Here is a 12,383-nt window from a genome sequence, read left to right as displayed (position 1 = left end):
AGCATCTGTTCACTGGTGCTTTTCAAAGCATGCAAATACACAGGAGCCAATCAGAGAACCAAACAAGCCCCACTCCACTTTACTGAGTTTTAGCGAAGGAGGAAGGAGGCAGTTCAAAGGATAAACAGAGATGTAGACTGAGCAGGATTAGACTGCTAAAGTAACCAGAACCAGGTGGTTGAGTGATGCTTTTATGCACCAAGCCAGTTTAATACCCCAAAAGTTTCATACTTATAACTGAAAACCCATTTTTAGGATTAAAATATTGCAGGTTATTCCAAACACAAGGCGAATGTCAAACATGATTGGAAACTGATAGGAAATATAAAAGTTTTTATTGGCTGTCATTTTGAGTCACATATTGTATACAATTATTTGTGTTATTTTTAATTCTTAAGAAAATGGATGTATTTATTTTTTCTCAACCAACCTTGAGCTCATCTAATGTATCATTTAAAGACACGTTTCCTGTTACAACAATCACCATCTAAAGTAATTAAATGATCTGGTACAGTACACTGTTGCCTTCATTCATTGTCTTTTTTTAAATTTGTCATGTAAAATTTAATTGACTACCCAGGACAACACCCTTAGATACTGAATGAGTCTTCCCCCGACTGACATATTCATTTGTGAGAAAATCAGAAAATGCCATCTCAAAGGACACACATACGGTTACTTGTAATATAGCCTCTGACAACTGGAATGAGAGTTGCTTCTGAATGGGTTACTTCTTCCCGAGAGACAAACTGCAATTCAAACAGAAGATTTTGTCAACATCAACTATATTTTGACCCAATGTAATTAATTAAGAAATCACAAAAAATGCATACAGTTGAGGAGGCAAACAGTTCTTACTTGTTAAAAGAGTCGTCCTGTAGATTCAGAACCAAACTATCTGCACTCAGGTAAACCCTGTTCTGTGAAGCCGCCACCTGGAAAACAACCTTCATCTGGTCAGGGCTTTGAGAAAGGACATCAAAACATTCAGCTTTTTCTAAAAGGAACTGAACAAATGCTAAGCCAAAACATATGGCATCCAAGACCAGCTGAACTTTGGCAGAACTGCTAGTGAACATCAAATATTTACATGGGTGAAGTGTACGGTTTACATCAGGAAAACACATTAAAAATGCTGAATAAATAAAATGAAGTGAATAATAGCGTACCGTTTTGGCGATGTTCTGCGCTGCTCTGATTCTTCTGAGTTTAAGGTAACCAGGGTTCTTTGTGACGGCTTTCCCCAACTGTCAATTAGACCAGATCAAACTAAAGTTCTCATCTCATAGAGAAAAAAATTCTGATATTATTCATTTTCTCACATGAATAATATTAACATAATATAATACTAGTCTAATATAATAATTATAATTTAATTTAATAATATACTAATAAGAAAATTAAAAATAAAATATTTAAAATACCCATGACATTTGGACTTGTGAGTGTTTGGCAAAAGTAAGTATTTTTATGTAAGAAGCTCAAACCATTTTGGCTGCCTGGGCCTCTCCTTCAGCTTGGATGATTTTCTGCCTCTGTTCTTGTTTCGCTTTCTCCACAAAGAACTGAGCTCTTTGCGCCTCCTGCTGGGCTGGAAGACCACAAACAGTTTTTATTACAGTAATTATGTCCACATATTTTGTGCTTCAGCACAGTTTTACCTACCAACTTGTTTGGCCTCCACAGCTGCTGTGTACTCCTTGCTGAAGCTCAACTCTGTGATAGCCACGTCATCGAGAATAATGTTAAAGTCCTTAGCACGTTCAAAGAGCTCCCGTCGGATGAGCAGAGAGACCTTTCATCGAAATCAGTGGAGAAGACACATTAATGTCCATGTAATGGTAATGTTCATGTCTAGAATAGGTGAAAGTCTTTCAAAACTGAGTGACAGATTGTGAGAAAATACTAACCTGGGCTCTTTGTGTAATTAGTTGGGATGCGTTAAATTTGGCGACCACACTCTTCAGAACTTCATTTACAATGGACGGCAGCACGCGCTCATCGTAGTCCTTCCCCAGATGCTGGTACAAGACAGGAAGGTTGGAAGCCACAGGTCGGGACAGCACACGCAATGCGATGTTCACCATCTGCAGGTCTGACCACATTACAACAACAAGAATTTACAATTTGGTAGCCACATTTAAATAATAGGTGAATGAATTATGACTGTTGAAATGAAAGTAAATAAAGCATGACTATGACAATGAAATAAAATTGTAAAATGTACCTTTGCTTCCCGTTAAAGAGGATATTTTTCTTGGTTTCGCTCTGATATCATATATGATTGGATATTGAAACCATGGGATCCTATAAGAACAATGTTGTTCATTTTTTAAGCTACAGCTTTCCTTTTTTTATTATGGTGAGAGAAAAAAACATTGGTTTGCTTTCAAAGAGAACAAGTATAGAAAACTGTTCAACAAGTCATTAAAAAGCTACCTGAAGTGGAGACCCTCAGAGAGGACTGTATCCATCTGCATCCCTCCAATTCTATTAAAGATAATAGCACGCTGACCGCCCTCCACTAGAAACAAGACAATTTGTGTGAGTGATGGCATTACCAGTCCAAAATACTGTTAAAAACAGTAATATTGTAAAACATTATTACAATTTAAAATGCTTCCTACATTAATAGATTTTTATTAATTCCTGTAAAAGCAAATATTATTTTAGCAGCCATTACACCAGTCTTTAGTGTCACACAATCCTTCAGAAATTATTCTAATATATGCCAATTTATTAATGCATGGTTTTTCCATCTAGAGCACTGGTGAGTATTTGAACCTTCTGTAATATTTGCGTATGAGTCCCTCAGTTGTCTTCAGTGTGAAAAGATGGTTCTCAAAATCATACAGTAACTTTTGGAAAAGGTGGAGGATTTTGGAAAAGCTGGAGGATTTTTCTGCAGGCAGGCAGATGAACTGCTAAGGACCAATGCAGGACTCATGAACAACTACCACAAAACAGAAAAGCAGTAGTGGATCATCCAGGAAACGGCACACAGTATTTAGATGCAAGGGTATGTAAACTTTTGAACAGGGTCATTTTTATAATTCATTTTTAATTATTATTTTTTCTTGTGAAGTATATATAAACATCTGTTATTAGAAATAGCTTATTCAGAACAGTACTAAATAAAAAATATCATGCAAATTTCATGAGCTTTCTTATTCTTCTTAAAATTATTAACATATTTTCATAGCAAGGTATATATATATATATATATATATATATATACATATATATATATATATATATATACATATATATATATACATATATATATATATATATATATATATATATATATATATATATACATATACATATATATATATATATATATATTAACCTTTTTCAGAATTTTTTGATCGATATAAAGTTCAAAAGAACAGCATTTATTTAAAACAAACATTTTACTGAAACCTTTGATCAATTTAATGCATCCTTGCTGAATTAATTTCTTTTTCAAAAACAAAACCTTAATCACAAACTTTAGAATAGTAGTGCATACATTTGCTCTAGTCACCTGATCTCTATTTCTAATACCTTTTTTATGTAATACTTTACACTATTGTAATACTGAATTACCTGTATATGTGGCCTCTTTGACTCCATAAGCAAGTGCACCTGCTCCAATTAACAACTTCAGACCAAGTCCAGCACCCTTTGAGCCAGAGGACATGCGTCCGGCGAGATCCTTTAGGTTCTGGAGCAACCTCTGTGAGATTACAAAATAATAATATTCATTTTCTGAACAAATTACATTACAATACAATATTACAATACAATATTAGCGTTATATAGCAACAGTAAAATCTGCACAGACAGGGTCTTACCAAAAGGGTTAAATGTTACGACAGCGCCATCATTTGAAACTTAATGGGTATAATTAATCATGGATAGAATTTTCCAGTTTTCTATTTTAACGTTGCCCTTTAAAAGTGTTAATATTAATAACCATTGTCTGGGAAATTACTCTATAAGCTGACATTCTGATTCAGATCATGGAAGGAACTGTGACAAACAAAACAGTAAATCTTGCATGAAAATATTAAAATTGTGAGTCTACACACCAACTACCTAGTATTTATCTAGTGTGTAATAACTACCTAATATAATGTAATGAATACATAATAACATTCACAGGACGTGCCATATGTGTGGGCCGGATCTGGACCAACACTATGTTGCTGACTGGGTAGTTGTTACAGGTGATATTAAACGTCAAAGGTCAGGACTTCAGTACAGGTATTCAAAGTCAGAAATTGTTTTTCAGAAACTATTAATATTCAAATCCCTATTAATAAGTCAAATTTTAGAGGGCTCTGACAGCACGTTTAATTTTAGAATGCGCTTTAATTAGTGTATGAGCAGATCATTACTGTTCATGTACAGTACTGTAACGTTATATGTAACACTCTCTTTGTCTTCCGATTTCTGTTGGCAAGCTGAATGTGACAGTGTATAAAAAGTTGCCCCTTTCATTACTGAGCATTTATAAAATTATGTATACTCAGAATAAGAAATAAGATAGTATACTCACGTTAGGCTCTTTATTCGCCATGCTTGCAAGAGTTACCCAAGGTTGTCACGATTAACTTCCGCTCAAACCTGAAGGAATTATGGGTAATGTAGTACTCTTGGGTATATACACGTTTTGGATGGTTAATCTTTATAAAGCAATTATATGCTAGGTCATATCCAAGACTAAACATTTCATTTAAAACAAATGTGATGTAACTGGGCCCAGATGAAAGCCATTAAGAAATTTTAAATGGATACAGATTTGTGCTCTAGTTAATTATATGTGATTGATGTAAAAATCAGAATGCACAAATTGTTTTAAAACATTCAAACTTTTTTTTGTTTAAATTTTTTCTTATTTTCTACATATTTTATGTTATGTTCATTGACATGCAATGCAATGTGTGTTATTAAAACTGGCAGAGAAAGACTTATAGGAGAATATTTTAATCCATAATTATATAATTTATTTTAAAACACAGCCTATTTTACAGTTTAACTAAAAAAAAAAAAAAAAAACATGAATAGAGACCATGAATAACCACACAGACTGAGAGCAAACCTTTTAAAAACAGTTGATAAGGAAGCAGTGTACATTGCAGGATTGAATTATAGAAGGAGAAGAGGAAAAATATACAAATAGTTAATTTACACAACCCGGTTGTCATGAGCATGACAGCTCTTATGTACAAGTCCTTATCTGCCATAAAACTGGTGTGACCATTGGTCTTGAAACTGGGTCCTACTGAAATGTTCCCTTTAATGCTGTTGTCACAGCGCCTCAGAGGAAATACTCAGTATGAAGAGTGTCTCCTCTGGCTATTCAGACTTGTAGTGATGGGTCCATCCTCTGGAGTGACAGTAGAAAAAAAAAAGTAAAGGTTCCATGTCTCAGACGTAGAACAGTCGTACCCGGGATGTGCTGACATGAAGATCGTCATCAAAAAACTTGGTCTCTATAACAACATTACCACTGCAAGAGACAAAATTTAATGTGTGATTAATCCATGAGCAACTTTAACTAATATCAAGTATGTAGAATATCAGATTTCCCCCCAAGAAAACTCTTACGTTAAGACATTTGCAGGCATCATCTGTGACTCTGGTGCAGCTTCTATCAAAGATTGCCATGTGTTTGTAGAATTAGGAATCACAAAACCAAACTCAAAAAACCACTCTGAAAAAAAAAAAAAGACAAATTACATGTGTAAGTACTTTGTTTGTTTTTTGTAGCAGAGTCCACACTACAAATATAATGATAAAGGCATCGAGAAATGATATCATTGGAATTATTTTCAGAGCGATTTTTTCCTGCTGATGAACCATACAAACATTGACAGCCAAGCAGAATCCATCCTGCTGTAACAAGCTCGAGAATTTAAAGCTGCAGACCAACGTGCACTTAGAATAAACAGACAATATAATTCGCTGGTGTGCTAATATCGCTTTCTTTATAGTTATCTTTATAGTTATTGTTCTTGGTGTGAACGAGCTTAAGTCTAATTCCAAATAACCATGAAGGCAAGAATATATCAAAATGTAAATAGTCAACTGTAGTGAATTAGTGGTGAATGTGTAATAATTTGTTTATTGAAAGAAATCTGAGAACATTGCATTTAAATTATACTGTTCAGGTTGTTCAAGAAGTTACAAATTACATGTTCCTGTGATTTGGAATGCATTAAAACGAAATCTAACTAAACAATGACTATGATATGAAGGTCACATTAATGCAATATCATGATCAAATGTTTAGAGTTCATATATATAACACATTTTAGCAGTGTTTAGTTAGAATGTTTATGTATGTTTTTATAACATCTGTAGAAAAGATAAGAACATATGATTAGTATTCAGAAATAAAGGTGGTGTATTACTATTTTTAACACTACAGTCTTGTGACTATATATATTTTTTTTTTTTTACATTATTTGACTTCAGTGGCGACACTATTAAAATGGATTATGTCCTTTTTTTATCAATGGACAATGAGAAAAGTCATGGAGCTCCTTACCTGAGAAGACCTCTCTATGTTAGATAATTTGAATGATATTTCAGAACCAGCCACTTTATAAAGGAGAGCTCTAATTTTACACTACTTTCTTAATTGCTGTTCCTTATCACTAAAGTGCAATATGCAAGAAAAAATTAGAACAACCTTCTAGGCACTGGCCTTTAAAGAAAACTTTTTGTTCCAGTCGGAATTTTTCCAGTTTTTCTACCGAAGAGAAATTCAGCTCTCTGGAGACAGCTTTACATTTCAGGATCTTCTTAGGAACCCGGGCTGGAAAACAAAATCATATGTTAGCTACCAGACATGGCCCATTCTGTACCAAACTGTACCAAAGCTGATCTTGACATCTCACTGACATCACTAAAAGGACCAGTGGAGTAGTGAACATAAGAGAAGAATTGGCATAGCTTAATCGAGTCAATAGTTTAAATCTTTAATGCAAGGTAATGCTGAGAATCCCAAACCTTCATGTTCTACCCCAGGAAGAGAGAGGTCTTCAGTTCCCTGCCAGAGAACCTTCCCTGTCTCTGCATCTCTAAGATTCATCCAGTTTCTGAAGACAAGTTAAGGCATGCTGAACAGACCGACAATGAAAACATCTCCTGATGTCAGGGCCAACTCCAAAAAGAACAAAAAAGCACTACAAAAGCAGCCTATAAGACACCTGCACTATATTCCAGCTCTTCTGAAGCCACATAATAGATTTGTGCGAGGAACACACTTTAATATCTTGCTTGTTTTTTTGTGTTCCACAGAGTACCGTATTTTTCGGACTACAAGTCGCACCTGAGTATCAGTTCGCATCAGTCCAAAAATACGTCATGACGAGGAAAAAACATATATAAGTAGCACTGGACTATAAGTCGCATTTATTTATAACCAAGAACCAAGAGAAACCATTACCGTCTACAGCCGCGAGAGGGCGCTCTATGTTTTCAATGTAGGCTACAGGAGCATTGAGCAGCATAGAGCGCCCTCTGGCGGCTGTATACAGTAATGTTTTCTCTTGGTTCATTTCTCTTGGTTCATATTAAATTAATTTTGATAAATAAGTCGCACCTGACTATAAGTCGCAGGACCAGCAAAACTATGAAAAAAAGTTCGACTTATAGTCCGGAAAATACGGTAACTCTCAAAAGGCGTGATGAGCTAAATATTCCCTGAAATTATGACAAAATTCAAGAACATCTAATCACTACAATCAGCAGAAATTAGCGCAAACAGCCCAGCAAGGTTAACTGAAACAGACCTCACTTGGAAGTCCAAAAACAGCCTGATCTTTCAGCTAAACAATGGATTGTGACAATGTCTTTTACATTGTGTCAATGACATCTGACCTCTTCATCTTCAGACCAACTGTATGAGCCTTTCAGGCTAGCAAAGCACACTCACACAAGGCTGCATGTGTCATTATAGGTGCATTGCACAGGCCCTAGTTAGCGACCCCATGAGACCTCAGCCAGGGCTGCATAAGTGTGCTACATGTATCTCTCAAGCATTAATAGCAACACATAAATGCTTCTTAACAAATGCAAATCCCTAAGTTGTTCCTGTATGAATAAAAAGGACTCAACATAAAAATCCTTCATTAAAAAGTAAATATTACTGACACTTCAGCTCTAATAATAATAATATAGTGCTGTAAAACGATTAATCGTGATTACTCGCATTCAAAATAAAAGGTTTTTTTTACATAATATGTGTATGTGTACTGTTTATTTATAATGTATAAAGATAAACATACATACAGTATATATTTTGAAAATATAACACAATACAATATATATTTATATTATTGTATTTTATATTATATATAAATATATTTAATATATAAATCTAACATTCATATACATATATGTGATTTTATATATATATATATAATAAATATACACACATCTATTATGTAAACAAAAACTTATACTGGATGCGATTAATCGTTTGACAGCTCTAAAAATAAAAGAATTACAATTATTTGTAAATACTTTATTTTTTATATATTATTTATTATTATTATTTGGTTCTTCTCATTTTTATGGAGACTCAAATGAATAGTGAACAATTCTGAGGCATTAAAATACTTTAAATGAATCCCGAGACCCAAATAACCAGAAGCATGAGCCAGGATTCATTTTAAATTATGACCAAACTGTACCAAATGAAACTATTTAGTGATAACTTTACTGAATAGATCCCATATTTTCATGCACAATGTATAGACTGCAAAAACGACAATTACATTTTAGATGTTATGCACTAATAATGTGTTTAAACATCAATTTAGCAATTTTTCCAACTTCATGAAAGGTTAAGAGATTCTCGTATTTCCAGTTAATTTGATGTGCCATATCCTGTGATATAGTTCACCCTGAATTTAGATGCTAACAGCTGAAGTTACTAAAAATGAATAACTACACCCTTAAAGTGCCAGGCTCTGTATCTGATGAACCAGGTGACTGCATCTGAGATTATTGTTCACAGATGTCTGTGGGATCTCACCTGCTGAGCACATTGAGAGAGTCGCAGGGGAGGGACCCTTTTACTCACAAACACTGTCACTGTCGAGGTAATTAGTCCCTTCGGCACCAATGCTTTCATGCCACATTCGTTTTTTTTATAATGTCATCCATTGTTGCGTACTGTTGCAAAAGAGCTACAGGAACTTTGTATAGTAAAAAAAATAAATAAATACAATAAATCAGTACTTCAAATGCATCACATGGCAGTGGAGGCTATGTTAGTTCTAAAGCTTTACCAAAAATACACACAGTACTGTGTTCCTGGAAGAGGAACATAAAATTGGCATTGAAAGCACACAAAATCCACACACCTTTAAAATATCTAAATACATAATTTGGCACATAATACAATCTCTGTCTTTTTCATTATTTAACACAGTGTTTTTTGTAGCCACTCAAGGGATTGGTGCTTTGCACACAGTAGTCACCTCTGGGCCACACTGGGGTAAAAAAACTACACAGGGCAAATAAGATGAAGCCTGGAAATAAAATTGCATAACACAACCTTTGAAAATTTGTCTGTGCTGCGCAACTGCTTTGTACCAGATTCACACTGCTATAAAGAGCTGTGCTATATTAGATGACGCCATATTTGGTTAATAAAAAAATATGCATGCCAGCCCATTCTCCAGTTTACTATAAACAACTACAGCATACAGTTGTAATATTCTACTGAATATAAAATGATACCTGAATATTTTATCCAGACACTCTAACATACACTACCATTTAAAAGTTAGGGGTTGGTAAGATTTTTGTTTCCTTTCAACAAGACTGCATTTATTATTATCCTTATATGCTGATTTTGTGCTAAAGAAACATTTCTTATTATTATCAATGTTGAACACAGTTGTTGTTGTTGTTTTTTGCAGAAACCGAAATGCATTTCTTCAGGACTTCTTGATTAATAGAAAGTTTAAACATTCTTTCACTTTTGGGAAATTTAATACTTATGTAATATTTTTTTCTAATTTGTATTACAATGTTTGTAATTTGTAGCTTTGCTGAATAGAAGTGTAACTTTATTATATGACCCCAAACTTTTGAACAATAGTATAAATCCAAAACATTTCCTTACAGACGATCAACACTATCGTCCACAAATCTTTCACTGAAAGATAAACATTTGCATACGTTTTAATCATTTTTCAATGCTTTGCCACAAAGCAACACAGAGTTGGATGTGAGGAGCATAAGGCAGCAAATCCCTGTCCTTTCAAATCAAGGATTTAAGAATTACCAGCCTGTAAGACAAACCCTTGCTTTCCCAGTGAAGGTCAAACAGAATAGACGCATGTCTACTTGAAGAAATATTTGGAAAACAGTGTACATCAGGACTGACAGGGGAGTCTAAATTTTCCAGATAAGGCTATTTTCACCCCATCAGAAGGTTCTGGTGCTAGAGTGATTATTCTCATCAGATTTACAGAGCCTATTATAGAAACACTAGCCAGTGTTATGTAATCGTGATGGCAGGCACAAACTGTGTGAGGAGATTTCACCCATCTAATGCACCTGATCCCAAGAATCAGGTTCCTGTCAGTCTCATAGTATCCTGAAGCCCATGAGAACATTAACCAAACTTTCATCTGAAGGAATGAACAACATCCCACAGTTAGTTACTGATGCTGATATGCTCAAATAAATGTCAAACTTTGTGTGAATTTTACCTGGAAGTGCCTATAATCTTATAAGCACTACCAGACTGCTTTGAAATGGCTTTCTTCAACATAATTAACTCTAACTCACTAGTAAATTTCAATTTATATGCCAGCAACAAGGTATGCATATTAACAAAAACAAGCATATTTATACAATTTATAGAATAACACACGTAATCTTGATTCATTCACATTTAGACATTACATTTACATTTAGTCATTTAGTAGACGCTTGTCTTAAAAGTGACTTACAAATGAGGACAATGGAAGAAATCTAAATCAGCAAAAGAGCAATGATATACAAGTGCTATAACAAGTCTCAATTAGCATAGTGCAGTGCACGTAGCAAGGGCTTTTTAAATAATATAATAAATAAAAAGAAAACAGAATAGAAAAAGAATAGTGCATGCTAGTTTTTTAGTGTCTTTTTGCTTTTGTTAATTGTATAATAATTGAAAAGAAAACAAATAACGTTAGAGTACAAAGAGATTAGAAAGCCAGTGTTCGTTTTTTAAGAAAACAATCAGCAAGTCTAAAAGGGACAAGTTTAAAAAAAGAAAAGAATTAGAATAGAGTGCTAGAGTTAGATATTATTGAATTAGATATCATTCACACACTAATAAACAAACTGCTCATATATACCGCTTAAAAAATTAACAGGATGAAATTGAAAATGTCATAATCGGTTTAAAAAACTGTTTTAAAACCACGGACGCAAATATAGCCTTAGTTTGTTTGTTAAAATAAAAGGCATTTTTATTTATATGTGTATATTGTTGAAACCTAGTCTCGAACATAATAATTAAGAAAGCATGGCATAATATGAAAATGGTTCACCTCCTAGTTTGTCCTGTTAACTGTAGCTAGCATCTCTTACAGCATAAATAATACCGAAGTCCTGGTTTCATAACCGATAAATGAATTACCTAATCCAGATTTACACCTGAATAAACATAGCTAGCTATAATGCAGAGTTGTGTGAGTTTGAGGCTTGTAGCTAACAGGCTAATCTGTCCCATCATCACTTAAGGATACAGTTTAAACCCCTTCAGAATCTCCTTCGCTCTGTCTTCATCCGAAGACATCTTTTTCCTGGATCTTCAGCTTCAGCAGATGAAACGAGACGAATTAAAACGTTCCACCGAGGAATAACTAATAAATACTGGACAAAATAGCTTGTTAATTACATAAAATCCACCTCGAAACAGCTTTTAGTTACAGTGAGATCCAGCTTTAATCTTAACGGATACACTTGATCCGCTCACAACCTACTGTAAATAGATTTTTGTGGAAGACTGATAGCTGATTCGACCAATTATATTGCGAGATTTCGAAGGCCTGGATTAAATGCCCCAATCGTAGCAGAGATGCAAGGACCAGGGCGGGGTTTGGTTGCGTAGGGACGCGTCACCGATGGCAACCCCTCATACGTCCTTCGAACACAGCAGAACGGAAGCGCGTGTGAGACAAAAGTTATCCATACATTATTTGTTATGGAATAAATAAGGCGCTTCAGGGGTTAACATATAAATACAATTCAGTTGAATAAAGGTCTATTTATGCATAGTGGGCTTTAAACGAAGCCGGTGTACATACAGATTGTTCTCTTTATGTAAAATATTTTGATGTCACGAATTGTCGTTAACAAACATGACAAGTATGTCA

General features: G+C 34.4%; 2 protein-coding genes across 3 annotated transcripts; both read right to left on the bottom strand.

The window, feature by feature from the left end:
• Nucleotides 1-318: 318 nt before the first annotated feature.
• On the bottom strand, nt 319-4,613 carry phb2b (prohibitin 2b). Its single transcript, XM_026264501.1, has 10 exons — nt 4,547-4,613; nt 3,592-3,721; nt 2,440-2,524; nt 2,228-2,307; nt 1,911-2,095; nt 1,666-1,795; nt 1,488-1,591; nt 1,170-1,247; nt 859-935; nt 319-749 (listed from the first exon to the last, which is right to left on the bottom strand). The coding sequence occupies exons 1-10, from the start codon at nt 4,565-4,567 to the stop codon at nt 728-730; spliced, it is 912 nt and encodes a 303-aa protein (XP_026120286.1). The 5' UTR covers nt 4,568-4,613; the 3' UTR covers nt 319-727.
• A 364-nt stretch (nt 4,614-4,977) lies between these two features.
• Nucleotides 4,978-12,094, bottom strand: pde6d (phosphodiesterase 6D, cGMP-specific, rod, delta). 2 transcript variants are annotated; one of them, XM_026264491.1, is made up of 5 exons: nt 11,754-12,094; nt 7,006-7,094; nt 6,701-6,811; nt 5,599-5,704; nt 4,978-5,500 (listed from the first exon to the last, which is right to left on the bottom strand). In XM_026264491.1, the coding sequence occupies exons 1-5, from the start codon at nt 11,801-11,803 to the stop codon at nt 5,419-5,421; spliced, it is 438 nt and encodes a 145-aa protein (XP_026120276.1). In that variant the 5' UTR covers nt 11,804-12,094; the 3' UTR covers nt 4,978-5,418. The 2 variants fall into 2 exon arrangements, with proteins under 2 accessions (XP_026120276.1, XP_026120269.1); XM_026264484.1 differs by having other exon boundaries at nt 4,981-5,500; nt 6,686-6,811; nt 11,754-12,077.
• Nucleotides 12,095-12,383: the final 289 nt, after the last annotated feature.

This window comes from Carassius auratus, chromosome 6, assembly GCF_003368295.1.
Source record: "Carassius auratus strain Wakin chromosome 6, ASM336829v1, whole genome shotgun sequence".
Classification (NCBI taxonomy): Eukaryota; Metazoa; Chordata; class Actinopteri; order Cypriniformes; family Cyprinidae; genus Carassius; species Carassius auratus.
This window is presented reverse-complemented; position numbering and strand designations above follow the sequence as displayed.

Bases quoted from the DNA above. Each gene is read 5' to 3' on its own strand.
- phb2b (XM_026264501.1), bottom strand. From the start codon at position 4,567: ATGGCGAATAAAGAGCCTAAC. The intron at 1,592-1,665 runs GTAGGTAAAACT...GTGGTCTTCCAG, and splicing joins TGTGGAGGCCAAACAAGTTG to CCCAGCAGGAGGCGCAAAGA. The intron at 1,248-1,487 runs GTTTGAGCTTCT...TCTAATTGACAG, and splicing joins AGGCCCAGGCAGCCAAAATG to TTGGGGAAAGCCGTCACAAA.
- pde6d (XM_026264484.1), bottom strand. From the start codon at position 11,803: ATGTCTTCGGATGAAGACAGAGCGAAGGAGATTCTGAAGGGGTTTAAA. The intron at 7,095-11,753 runs GTATCCTTAAGT...ACTTGTCTTCAG, and splicing joins ATTCTGAAGGGGTTTAAACT to AAACTGGATGAATCTTAGAG. The intron at 6,812-7,005 runs GTTTGGGATTCT...TTTGTTTTCCAG, and splicing joins TCCTGGGGTAGAACATGAAG to CCCGGGTTCCTAAGAAGATC.